The sequence below is a fragment of the Tasmannia lanceolata genome, unplaced genomic scaffold, assembly GCF_043159265.1.
Source record: "Tasmannia lanceolata isolate RefF3 unplaced genomic scaffold, GAP_Taslan_0.1 ptg000020l, whole genome shotgun sequence".
In the NCBI taxonomy this organism is placed as follows: domain Eukaryota; kingdom Viridiplantae; phylum Streptophyta; class Magnoliopsida; order Canellales; family Winteraceae; genus Tasmannia; species Tasmannia lanceolata.
The window spans coordinates 3,949,829-3,963,810 of NW_027518697.1; the positions used below are offsets into that span (position 1 = coordinate 3,949,829).

The window sequence follows — 13,982 nt, forward strand, 5'->3', positions numbered from 1 at the left end:
TTCCTTGTAGGGAGAGTTCCGACACAAAGAGGTGATTTCCCGCCTCTCGGAGCTTGGAGATGAGGTCCATAGCCTTTAGGCTAGGATCGCTGAGTTGGAGAGAGAGAGGAGTCAATGGCCGATCAATTGGAGGCCAAAGATGATTTGATCGAGGCTCTTAAGCTCCGTCTGGAGGAGGACGATGGAGCTACTTCTGGAGATGATAGGCAAGGGACACCCTCTGATGATTGAGCCCTTTCTGGCTCTTGCAGAGAAAGTCTCTGAATGCGGAAGTATTTTATGAGCCTATTCGGGCCCCATTGGGATCACCAACTCCAACGAGGCGAAGATTAGAGCGGCGTACTAAGGAATTAATTTGATTGATCAAGAGCTTATAGACAAGGTCATAGTAGAGGGTTACGAGATCTCGGATCGACTGGTGGGATCCTCCGTCACATTTCATCATGTAAGAAGATCGGCTAATAGTGAGACCTACAATCTAGCTCGGGAAGGGGTTTCAAGGCCGGAGTTGGAAGTTTTTTATTTGCTCCCACGTGAACTGTTTTTGCCTTTTGTTCGAATTTTTAGTTTTTCTATGTTGTTTTGATCGTCTTCATAGTTGGGGTTCTCCCTGTGTTTCTTTTCTATATTGATTCAATTCTTTATCCTTCAAAAAGGGGGAAAAAACAAACATAAAAAAATTAACGTAAAGCCAAGTAGTTGTTAATGTGTGAAGAGTCTATTTGCTAGATTCGTACTTGGTTCCCAACTTGATTTCCATCTCAATTGTGTGTACTCTGCCACGCACTTATCCCACATTTTGTTGGTGTTCTGCTTTTGGTAGGTAAAGTGGGGTTAAAATAAGGATGTGAGCCCTTAAGATGGATAGTTCAAAGGGCCATAATAAGGTTTAACTTTCTCTCTCTCTCTCCCCCCCAATGATTCCCCATTCTTATTCACATTCAAGCACCCCTAATCATATGCTTGCATTGAATCTTTTTTCCAGTGTTGAAAAGTTGATATTATTCATGCTTCCCCATTCTCATTGATCAAATGCTACTTTAAAAAAGTTGATATGTTTGTCTCATGCTGTTTGAGGAATAACCCAATTTTCCTTAGATATATCAAATGTCTGTGTTTCTATAAAATGTCTGAGGATGATGATGCAATGATGATGTAATTAATACAAGGATGAAAGACGAGGAGAGATCGAGCTTGGAGATGATTCCAATAATCACTCAAAAAAAGAAAAAAAAGAAAAAGAAAAAGAAAAAAAGGAATGATATTAAGAGATGTACCAACATGAGACGCTTGCGAGACCCACTGAAGTAGACCCACCAATGTGAGGTCATCTTGTTCTAGACCATTCATTTTAGTGGGTCCCACCTTCAAGATGCCATATTTGATAATCGCATTCATCGAACGGCTTTAATTTTCTGATTGGAGGACTTGAAAGCTTCTGATTGGATGTTTAGGATCATCTGCAAGTGTGAGTTTTTCACTTGGCATATCGATGGTGGGGCCAATTTAATAGATGGTCCAGATTATATTGACATCTCACATGGGTGGGCCCACATATAGAGTCTGAGGCCAGAGGTTGCCCTGGCCTAGCGTCCTCATAGCCCTTCACAGCTCTTTGGAAAGCTATTTGAGGACTCCAATGTGGTTAGCCCACATGCATGCATGTGCCAAGAGGTCGTTCAGCATCCCTACATTATCCTTCTTCTACTTCTAGTTGGGTTGGCCGCTAGCGCACTGCATGTGATACATTTCGGCCCTTTTCGTTTTGGATTTTGAGTCCAAAATTGAATATTTGGACTCAAAATTCTGATTGATTTTGAGTTCAATAATTGATTTTAAACCTAAAATCAATTATCAATATTAAGAGGAATGATAGACACAAAGGCCCTCTTTATGCAAGGGCTAAAGAAGGGCCTTTGAATAGATTCACATCATCAGGTCCAACCGACTGTAAAAATGACGTGGATCTATTCAAGGGCCCTTCTCCGGCCCTTGCATAAAGAGGGCCCTTGCATCTATCATTCCTCCAATATTAAACATAATTTTGGGCCATCTTAGCCCACGTGATCAACAAGAGTCCGAATCATATGTATGGGTTCAAAAACGTCCGTCTCATTGTACAGAGGCCGAATAATAAATGGCCATTATTTACAGAGGCTAGGCCACCATCCGGGAAGTATAGAAGCAGTCAAAGCGAATGGGCCCCACTTTGACCACGTGGCAGTATTGGTATTCAGTATTCTATTCTACCTTCGCTATGCGAAAGCGTACTTCCCTAAAAGCGAAACAAGTATTTGTGAGTTGGATTTGATAATATGTTGGCGTCCTCAAAGCCTGCTTTTTTCGCGGGTTAAAGCTCCCACTTTTATAAAAACAAAGGCAAAATTTTTTCTTTTTTCCCTCTCTCTCTCCCACGTCAGTTGCAGATAATATGTGTGAGAGAGAGGGAGAGAGAGTTGGGTTCCACATGTTGTGTGTGTAGGGTTAAAGATATTGTGGTTTTGGGGTTTTAAAGTGTTCTTAGTTGCTAAGAGTTTCATATGTTCTGCATTTTCAGAGATTTGGGTTTTTATGTTCTGTAGTTGCAGAGATTAAAGTGTTTTTAGTTGCTGAGAGTTTCATATGTTCTGCATTTTCAGTGATTAGGCTTTTTATGTTCTGCATTTTCAGAGATTAGGGTTTTTATACTCTGCGTTTCAAGAGCTTAAGGTTTTTCTTAGTTAAGTTTCTAGTGTTTTAAGGAATAGGGTTTTTAGTTGCAGATAGAGGGGGAGGAGGAGTTGGGGTTTCTAAGGTTCCATGTGTTGTTCATTGATGATATTTGAGTCTTGATGGAGTAGAGGTTAGGGTTTTCTTTGTCATGTTTTATCAGTAACCTGGAATTGTAAAAGCTCATTTTTTGTTTCTCGGAGATTAGGGTTTCATGATCATGCACTTTCTCGGCCCCACTTCATTTATTGCATTTAGTTGAATATTGGGATATCTTTCTGTTCTTCTTCAATTTATTTTTGAGATCTCTGTAAAAACAAGAAAGTTTCTTAGTCCAAGGCAGTAAATCTGAAATTTCAGTTAGTCAAAGATGGAAGAACTTCCATTTGGCAGTGGGAAGTTGGAAATTTCATCTCTTTGAAGCTCAAATGCACATAAAATTTGAGGTCCTGCTGCTTCGAGTTTGAGTTCCTTTCAGGGAAATTATCATTTTTTGACAGTATTACAGCTCTATTGACTGTAAAAAAAAATGGTGGTAAACTGTTAGAATTCTGGATTCTCGAAGGTTAGATCTCTGAACACAACGCAATTTGTGTTGGTTTCTTGATTTTGACATTGATTCTTGATTCTGTTTTTCAATTCCTTGGAAGTTGGTGTCTTAGGGTTGAAATTGTTAGCTTTTGTTGAATTTTTCTGCCATTTTCTTTGGCTGATTTGAGACCCATTTGTGAATTCTGCTCATTTGTTCTTTGCATTTTACAGCCATTCTCGAACCATTTCAGATTTTTTGCGAATTTCCGCCTTGTGAATTCTGCTCATTTTCCCCCAATTTTTGCTGCTTGAATGGATCCATTGTCTGGGCAAAGGATGAAGCTTCTTTGGCTTTTGACATTACCTCTATATCTTGTCTCTTCAATGGCCCAGCTTACTTCACCGGACATTTTAACTCTCCTTGAGTTCAAGAAAGGAATCAAACAGGACCCAACTGGTTATATCCTAAATTCGTGGAACGAGGAGTCCATTGATTTTAATGGATGCCCTTCTTCCTGGAATGGAATTGTCTGTAATGGTGGTAACGTTGCCGGCATTGTCCTTGACAACCTGAATATCATTGGCAACGTTGATTTGAGCGTCTTTGCCAATCTCACAAAGCTTTTGAATCTCTCCATGTCAAACAATTCTATCACAGGCAAGATCCCCGATAATATAGCTGACTTCAAAAACCTCCAATATCTCGACATCTCCGGCAATTCTTTCTTTGATGCTTTACCGGCGGATATTGGCAAGCTGCAGACATTACAGAACCTATCATTAGCTGGGAACAATTTCTCGGGCTCAATTCCTGATTCGATTGGTGGGCTTGTCTCTATACAATCTCTAGATTTAAGCCGAAATTATTTATCTGGGCCGTTGCCTTCATCATTGACAGATTTGAGAAACTTGGTGTCACTGAATGTCTCTTATAACAGCTTTACAAAGGGAATCCCTAGTGGGTTTGAGCAGATTTCAACTCTTGAAGTGCTTGATTTGCATCAGAATCAACTAGATGGTGTTATTGATGATAAATTTCTGCTACTTTCAAGGGCCGTCCATATTGATTTTAGTGGGAATCTGCTAACTAGTTCCAGTTCGCAGAAGCAGAAGTTTCTATTTGGTGTCCCAGATACGAAGTATTTGAATCTGAGTAACAATCAGTTCACTGGGTCACTGGTTAATGGAGGTGGTCTTTCTTCATTTGGGAATTTGAAGGTGTTGGATCTCAGCTACAATCAACTATCTGGAGAGTTACCCGAATTTAATTTTTTCTATGATCTTGAGGTTCTGAGGCTTGGTAACAACATGTTTACGGGGTTCATACCAAATGGGCTTTTGAGAGGGGACCCTTTGGTTATAACTGAACTGGATTTGAGTGCCAACAATCTCTCAGGTAATTCTGAAACTGCTATTTATTTCAGAGAATGATTGAATTAGTTGTAAAAGCTTTCTGTTTTCTTTTTCAATCTTGCATGAGTATTTTGAGCCTTGTATTGAAGGTAAGCCTTCTTCTGCAAACATGGTTGTAATGGCTGCAACTAACCAATAATTCTTATTCGGAAGAAGTATTTGAAAGTTTGGTTAGTTGAGGAACAATGAAATAAATGTAAGAGAAACACGGGAAACTCGAGGGTGAACCACGGTCAAACGAAAAAAAAAAGTTTCTTTTTGTGATCTTGCATACTGGGACATCTCTTTCCCCTGCATTTCCTCTCTTCACCATTTTTTAAAGGAAGCCAAATTGAACTTCATTAATTTGTGCTTCATAAGGCATGCTTTTATAATTTTTAAATGGGTGTCATTGTGATTGTGTTATCCTTGGTTCTTATTGCCAGAATTCTCCTCTATGTTTCAGGCCCAATCAGTATGATCATGTCAACAACTTTACGCATCCTTAATCTTTCATCAAATGCAATTACTGGTGAACTTCCTTTACTAACAGGGAGCTGTTCACTACTAGATTTATCAGGGAATCAGCTCTCTGGAAACTTATCCGCCATTGCAAAATGGGGAAATGCCATTGAATTCCTGGATCTTAGCCAGAATCAGTTGACGGGACCTCTCCCTGAGGCAACTTCTCAGTTTTTACGGCTGAATTACCTCAACCTCTCACATAATTTTCTAGTGGATACTCTCCCTACAGTTCTTACTCAATATCCAAAGCTCAGAACTCTTGACCTCAGTTTTAACCAGTTCAATGGCCCTCTTTTAACTGACTTGTTAATTTCTCCCACATTGCAAGAACTTCATCTCCAAAACAATTTACTTGTTGGGAGTGTTAAATTTTCTCCCCCCTCACCAAATGAACCCAACCTTCAGGTTCTTGATCTCTCTGGTAATCAGTTTAATGGCACCTTTCCTTCCGAATTTGGCTCCTTGTCTGGCCTGCAAATACTCAACATTTCTCAAAATAATTTCTCGAGCTCTCTGCCAGATGCCATGACAGAGCTTGCCTCACTCATTTCCCTTGACATATCGTTAAACCATTTCACAGGGCCTTTGCCAGAAAACTTCCCAAACACCCTCGAATCTTTCAATGCATCGTACAATGATCTCTCGGGGCTTATTCCAGTGAACCTCAGAAAGTTCCCAGATTCTTCATTCCACCCGGGAAATTCCCGATTACAGTTTCCAAATGGTCCGCCGGGATCTTCTCCCTCCCAATACCCGAGGAAACCGATCAAAACTGTCATTAAATTAGCTGTGATAATACCATGTGTGGCGGCCGTAGTCATTCTTATCCTGCTAGCCTTTTCCATACATTACAAGAGGATTTCAAAGAGGAGAGCTAGTTTGGATAACAGTGCAAAGAAAGATGTTCGTACACGAAGTTTGCCAGAATCTGCTGGCTTCAAAAGCAGAGATAATGGTGGTGCTTTGGTTGTATCAGCCGATGACCTTATGTCTTCTCGAAAGGGTTCATCATCTGAGATTATAAGCCCGGACGAGAAAATGGCTGCTGTTACGGGTTTCTCCCCCTCAAAAAATAGCCAATTCTCATGGTCACCGGATTCAGGGGAGTTCGTACCAGAAAACCTAGGAAAGTTGGATGTCCAATCCCCGGATCGGTTAGCTGGGGAGTTGCATTTCTTGGACAATACGATTGTGCTTACTCCGGAGGAATTATCAAGGGCGCCAGCTGAAGTGTTGGGGAGGAGTAGCCATGGGACATCGTATAAGGCAACACTTGATAATGGTGTGGTATTGACTGTGAAGTGGTTGAGAGAAGGGGTGGCAAAGCCAAGGAAGGAGTTTGCGAAGGAAGCAAAAAAATTTGCGAATATCAGGCACCCAAATGTGGTGGGTTTGCGAGGGTATTATTGGGGTCCTACCCAACATGAGAAGCTCATCCTGTCAGATTATATCTCACCTGGAAGTCTTGCAAGCTTTCTTTATGGTAACAACTCTTAACTCCCCAATTTATGTCTATTTCATGCTTGTTGTTACCATAAGTTATGTCCAATTGTTTTGTTTTGAACTATGTAGATGGCGGTTTGACCTTTGTTTTGATCTATGTATATGGTAGATTCACCTTTTGAGGAACTGGTACAATGGTCCTGGATGAAATCATATCTAAAATCTAACTTCCCCACTCCTTTAGGGTGACCCATGGGACCTGCCACAATACCCATGACAGGTGGTGGTTCCACTGTCATGGGAACAACCACTCCCACTAATAGGAGTGGGTGGATATGACTCATCAGGTCACCTGCTATTTTCCCTTTTTGTTGTTGCTTGATCTTGTCAAACTTCATTTTTTTTTTTTTTTCAAAAAAACAAACGCATTCTTCGTACCTATATTTGAACACTTCTTCACTTAAGTTACATCATTGGTCCCTACCAGCCTTGGTTCCGAATAATTTTGATCAAAGGGCATTATTTTTTTCTCTTTTATTTGCTACACTTGTTGGTTATTAGGTTGCGATTTCAAGAAATGCTTAATTTATTCATGCTTCCCTGACATGTTCCTGTTGGAAAAGAGTTTAACCAGAGGAGCGCGTTTAATGGAGCCACTGGATACCATTGGCTCAATCAACCTAGTGACTGCATTCTATTTAAGCATTCTAAGAATCTCCCTGAAAGTTTCTTTTTCTTTTAACATTGTGTGTTCCTGGTTTTTCATCTATAATAAGTTTTTTTTTTTTTTTTGAAAAGTTCAAACTCCTCTCAATGTATATTGTTGGTTTATTTCTTAATGAGCATTATATGAACACAAAGAATAAAGGGAATTACTAAAATACTTTACTTTTTAATGGAATTGTTACTTTTGAAAAAAAAAAAAAAAAAAAAGTGTGAACACAGAAAAAGATCACCTGTGTTTTTCCCAATATCTTGAAAGAATTAGAAATTTTCCCTCTTGTTCCCCTTCTCATAGAATAAAATCTAATTTGTTTGTGTAAAATCTTCATCCTCAGATCGACCGGGAAGAAAAGGCCCGCCATTAACCTGGGCCCAACGTCTGAAAATAACAGTTGATGTTGCACGTGGCCTGAACTATCTCCATTTTGATCGTGCCGTTCCTCATGGCAACCTCAAAGCAACAAACATTCTATTAGACGGGTCCGATCTCAATGCCCGCATTTCAGATTACTGTCTTCACCGCCTCATGACCCAAGCAGGCACCATCGAACAGATCCTCGACGCGGGTGTGCTTGGCTATCGCGCTCCAGAATTGGCCTCAGCCAAGAAGCCCTCACCCTCATTCAAATCAGATGTTTATTCCTTTGGGGTTATACTGTTGGAAGTTTTGACCGGAAAGTGTGCTGGAGATGTGGTCTCCGGCGAGGAGGGCGGGGTTGATCTGACGGATTGGGTTCGGTTAAGGGTGGCAGAAGGGCGCGGGTCAGATTGCTTTGATGTGGTGATGTTGCTGGAAATTGGGATTCAGGAAGTTGAAAAAGGTATGAAGGAGGTGTTGGGGATAGCCTTGAGATGTATACGTTCTGTTTCTGAGAGGCCAGGTATTAAGACTGTCTATGAGGATCTTTCCTCAATATGAGGCCTTTGTAGCGTTGTTGTTGATCTATCAGTTGGGACTTCATTTGTATTTTTTTGGAAAAATGCATGACACCTTTTTAACCTTCTTTTATGTCTTTCAACTTTTGTTTGCTTTTCAACCTGGTTAGAGGTTTGTATCACTATTCAAGTGGTTCTACACCCATTACACACGGCAATGTGCAACAAACCATATAATTTCACTGATTTACAGACACCCACTCGGCCAGTTCTAGATGGGAAGAGACCGACTAAAGGGATGGAATGGCCAAATCAAGGTGTGGGAATATCATTTTTATATTGGATAATGCCTTTGATCAACGGCTTACTAGATAAGTCCAGCTTTTTTATTGTTGAGAAAATCTGCCAAGCAATCCGATTCTATCGTGCACAAATTTAACGGAAAAGAAAAATAACACAAAAGCAATCCACAAGATGAACACCAAGATTTTACGTGGTTCGGCCAAGCCTACTCCACGGGCGAGAAACACGTTCTTCCACTAAGAGAAAAATAAAATAAAAAGATTACAATGGACTAATCACAAATCTGCAACCCTTTCCTTGCTTCTCAAACCCAAGACCGTACACCGAGACTAACCCGAGAGAAAACCCCACGAGAATAACCCAAGAAGAAAGCCCAAATAGAAAACCTTCTATTCTTCTTCTTCTCCATTTTTTCTCTTTTTCCTTATCTCTTTCTTTCTCTCTCCTTTGGCAGCCGTAACACCAAAGACTATGTGTGTTGTTGTTCTCTACAACACAAAAGAGAAATCTATCTCTTTTGAATCCTAAAGAATAAAGCATATTTCTATTTCTTGCTTATGCCTTCCCACCCAAGAAACACGTTGGTGGGAGGGAAATAAGGCAACTTTCCTAACAATCTCCACCTTGGCTTATTTTTCAGCCACCTAAAGATTTTCCATTGATGTCGCCACCGGTCCGCTATTACCACAAACCACCATTGGCCTTCTAAAGTACCAGCTACACACCCTCGAATTACCTTGGTTTTGACTCCACCCGATTCGATCAACACAGCCAATGCACATGTGTAGCTACAAACCCGTTGACTCACCTAGTCAACCTTGGAGAGGGATCTCGATCCATCCTTCCCAACGCAGGTACTGTGATCCTCTCACCATCGTCTGCAACCTGGAAACCTATCTCTGCACCAACTGCGAAAGAGACCCTACTCGTGCACGTGCTACTACTCCGTTTCCAACTAACCATCGAGTTCTTGAAACACTAGTCACCGTGTCCCCAACCAGACGATATAATCCGCCACACTTCTCTCCTTTCATCAGAACCATACAACCGCGTGTGATTTTCATGGCTCCACCTACACCTGAAAACTTGCAACCCCTAGTGTCCAACCAGCCAAGTGATACTAGATTCTTCCTTATCTTTAGGACATACGCCACACCACCCAAAGTACGAACCACTCCATCAAACATTTTGATCTTCACCGTTCCAACTCCCGTGACGTCATAAGTAGACCCGTCACCTAAGGGCACTACACCCGCCCTTGTCTCCTGGAACATATCAAAATATTCTCTCCTGGAGTATACATGAACAGAGCACCCTGAATCTAAAATCCACTCATCATGAAGAGAAGTGTGATTACCTATGGAGACAGTGAGAACGTCTCCAAACTCTTCGCTATGTTCATCCGTTACCGCCACCACAGCATTCGTAGCACCATTATCCTCCTGGTCAGCTCGCTTCGGACAATCCCGCTTGATGTGGCCATATATCCCCTGCAACGGTAACACTGCACACCCTTTCCGCCAACCCTGGATCTTGACTTGTCTTTACCATATCCCCTGTCAGACGACCTTCCTCTTTGATTCCTGCCATAAACAACCAACCCATGCTCTTCATTTCCACCAAGAATAGGTTTCTTCCGCATCTCATTCGATAAGAGTGACGCCGTGACTTCCTCCAACTTTATTGTATCCTTACCATATAATAAAGTCGTCACCAAGTTGTCATACGAATCAGGAAGTGAAGTAAGAAGTAATAGGGCCTTATCTTCTTCCTTCAACTTTTCGTCAACCTTGTGGAGTTGATCTACAAGCCCGTTGAACACCGTAATGTGTTCCAAAAGATCTCCGCCTTCCTGCATCTTCAGCCCATACAATTGCCGCTTCAGATACAACCGGTTGGCCAAGCTTTTTGACATGCAAAGTTTTTCCAACTTCTCCCATAATTTAGGCGCATCTTCTTCTTCCATAACGTTAATCATAACGCTATCTGCCAGACATAGTTGAATCATGTTGACCGTTTTCGACTCAATGTCTTCTCAATCGGCACCTACCATCTTCTCTGGCTTCCCATCTTTTCCCTTCAACGCCTTAGCCAAGTCTGTCGTGTTGAACTGCCTTTTCCGTCAAATCTGTCGATGTTGAACTGGATTGAACTCGATTTTACCACCATCTCAGATATCTTCGCACTTCTCAGTGTAGCGCTTCACCTCGAACAAGAATCTTCTTTAATAATCTTTCTACCCAAAAAATTGCTCTAACCGCGATCTAACCACAACACCCACGATCACTCAACCCAGCCTTGACGATCGCTCCACCTGAGCTCTGATACCACTTATTGAGAAAATCCACCGAGCAATCCGATCCGATCGTGCACAAATTTAACGGAAAAGAAAAATAACACAAAAGCAAGCCACAAGATGAACACCAAGATTTTACATGGTTTGGCCGAGCCTACTCCAAGTGCGAGAAACACGATCTTCCACTATGAGAAAAAAAAAATACAAAGATTACAATGGATTAATCACAAACCCACAAACCCGCAACCCTTTCCTTGCTTCTCAAACCCAAGACCGTACACCGAGACTAACCTGAGAGAAAACCCCAAGAGAAAGCCAAGAAGAAAGCCCAAATAGAAAACCCTCTATTCTTCTTCTTCTCCATTTTTTCTCTTATTCATTCTCTTTCTTTCTCTCTCCTTTGGCAGCCGACACACCAAAGACTATGTGTGTTGTCGTTCTCTACAACACAAAAGAGAAAACTATCTCTTTTGAAACCTAAAGAATAAAGCATCTTTTTATTTCTTGCTTATGCCTTACACCCAAGCAACACGCTGGTGGGAGGGAAATAAGGCAACTTTCCCAACATTTATTAACGGCTAAATGGATGATTTATAGAAAAAAATGAACAGTAGATCTATCAAATACCATTGGCTCCACCACAAAGCCATATATTCTGGGCATGCATGGAAAATACAGGGGCAGAAAAAAGATAGTGTGGGCCACCTCTTTGAGAAAGTTAACTGTTCCATGCCCTCCAATCTACACCTGAGGTTGGTCTTTTTGCAGCCAACGGAAGTGTAGGTCCATGTTAGGCCAAAAATCGGTAACAAATATGACAGTGACGTAAGAGCCGAACTGGAGGACCCGAGGAACCGAAATGGATGGGTTGAATCTTGAGGAACAGAAGTGAAGGAGCTGAGTCCTGCACAAGGAGCGAACGAGGTCAGAAGACCAACCCGGAGTGTTACTCCGGACAGGCCCTTCAACACTCAAGTCAGTATGAGCATGAGTGCAGAGCTAGTTTAAGAGTGGTGGGTGAGAAGTTATTACCCTTTTTTATGAGCTTTGGAAGCCCTTTTATAGAGGGAAACCTGGGGTAGTTGGGGAGTTATTATCCCAGGACAGGTGTCGGCCAGCTATAGGTTCGAGTTCACCTACTCTGCGGTAATTATCAAACTACCCCTGCTGATGCGGGATCTGCGGTGGGACATCCTCGGGCCACATGTCGACAGCTCTGTTTTTATACCCCATCAGTCCAGATTGTCAGCAGCTCTTAAATACTTTCGAAACTGTTTTCATGTTTGTAACTAGGCCCTGTTTGTTTTGGATGTGAGTATCTGCCCCATTTATGGGATGTGTTCGGTACCCTTCCATGGCTCAAAACATGTCACAGGTGGTTAACAAATCTAAGGCACCAAACTAATACATCAAAAACCCGAGGACTGATGTAACGCATCTAAAACTGTCCCATTCCTACGCAAGTCCCCGTTGAAATGTGTTCAAATTTAATTGCTCATGTAACTAGAGTGGATATACACGATCTGTCTCGATGGATGCTAAACACAGGCGGGCCAGCAGTTGAAACAGGCAGAACAAAATCACTTGGAACACTCCGCTCTATTTCAAGAATCTTATGGTGTTACGGTCCTAAGTGGGGCCTGCCTAGGTATGAGACTAAGTAAAACCCAGTGCTTTCACTTGGGCTTCTTTACCAGGTAACTCTGTTTAGGTAGTACCATGGTTTAAAATTTCAGTTTCTGCAACCGTTTTGGACCCCACCGAAAACTGAAATTTCAGCGAAATCTAAAATTTTGGTCCGAAATTTGGTAATTTTGTTTGAAATTCCGGAGCAAATTTCCAAAATAACACTTTTTTAAAAAGTAAATAAATAATGGCATTGAGTCGAAATTTCGGACCGAAATTACCGAAATTAGGTAAATGGCGAAAAATGAAATTTTGGAAATTTTCGGTTTCGGTCCCCACCGAAATCGGAAATTTCAATTTAAAACAATGGGTAGTACTCTTCACAGGTCACCCATTCCTTGACTAACACATAACGTGGTGGCTGCTCTGATATCAAATGTTAACCAATATGCCAAAAGCCCCTCAGCTGATATAACTCTTTAGGCTAGGACTTTTAAACCTGTCCCATACCAAGCTGGGTCCCACCTAGGCATGCCCCTAACTTCAAACCGTAACATTTAGGGCACGTTTGGCTGCCAGGAATTTGTTTTCATGATAAATCAGCGTATTCGAGTGGAGATGAGGAGATGAGGGTGAAATCCCTAAAAAACAAGAAACAAAATCTTGGAAACTAGTGTTTCCAGTGATCAGGAGTTGCTAAAAATCCATAAACAAAAAGCTCTACTCACAACCTCATTGACCATTCCCGGATTTTTAGCATCAGCTCATCACCGGAAACACTAGCGCCAATTTATCATGAAATCAAATTCCTGGCAGCCAAACATGCCCTTAGCTGTTGGGAACTACGGATTTGGAGAAAAGGGCAGCACCAGGATAATTGCTGTGAAATAAAAAAGGCCTCGTCAGTCTTGCTTTTCTTTAATTATACATCATCCCAAAAATTATTTTCGAACTAATAATCCTTTGCAGAGAAAAGATTAAGAATATACAATGCTTCTTATGAACCGCAAAAAACCTTGTGGTGATACATTTTAATAATTACAATACATTGCCAACTTGATTTATAGCTGATATCACCTGTCATATAATATATCAGAATCGGTACAACAAATAATGACAATATTAACTAACAAGTGCTAGGGGACTTTGATTCTTGCATGTTATAAATTTTCAGACTATTTTGTACAAAGTAGTTGCTGTTTGAATTTTTGGCTCTCAATGTCTGATTCACCGAGCATGGCCAATTCTGTGTACGATGCTCTACCATTGAGGCCCTGTTTGTTTTGGATTTTGAGAATAGATTGTGTCCGGAAGTGATTATATGTTCATTGGTTCCTGTGATTCTAGTTATTCCTCATTTCAATTCACTTCACGATTGCTCTGTTAATATTTTCCGTAGTTTTTTAAAAGTATGCTTACAGTAGAGATATCAGAATTACCAGAAATCCTAAAAGTTCAATGGTTCGTGTGATTACTTTAGTCCACTTGAATTTCATTACAATTTCTAAGTTTGTCAGTTTGAAAGCAGGAAATTTTATAGCATTAGGCGGGGAGAGAG

The 13,982-nt window shown here is 41.1% G+C and overlaps 1 protein-coding gene across 1 annotated transcript; it reads left to right on the forward strand.

Moving 5' to 3' along the window:
- Positions 1 to 2,360: 2,360 nt before the first annotated feature.
- Positions 2,361 to 8,327, forward strand: LOC143854549 (LRR receptor-like serine/threonine-protein kinase GHR1). Its single transcript, XM_077364575.1, has 4 exons — positions 2,361 to 3,274; positions 3,472 to 4,636; positions 5,099 to 6,640; positions 7,659 to 8,327. Exons 2-4 carry the CDS (start codon positions 3,553 to 3,555, stop codon positions 8,240 to 8,242), a joined length of 3,210 nt encoding a protein of 1,069 aa, XP_077220690.1. The 5' UTR covers positions 2,361 to 3,274; positions 3,472 to 3,552; the 3' UTR covers positions 8,243 to 8,327.
- Positions 8,328 to 13,982: the final 5,655 nt, after the last annotated feature.

What these genes read in the sequence shown, in the direction of transcription:
- LOC143854549 (XM_077364575.1), top strand. Translation starts at nt 3,553, where the DNA reads ATGGATCCATTGTCTGGGCAAAGGATGAAGCTTCTTTGGCTTTTGACA. An exon ending in GAGTGCCAACAATCTCTCAG is followed by an intron (nt 4,637 to 5,098) that starts GTAATTCTGAAA and finishes TCTATGTTTCAG; the next exon opens with GCCCAATCAGTATGATCATG. An exon ending in TCTTGCAAGCTTTCTTTATG is followed by an intron (nt 6,641 to 7,658) that starts GTAACAACTCTT and finishes CTTCATCCTCAG; the next exon opens with ATCGACCGGGAAGAAAAGGC.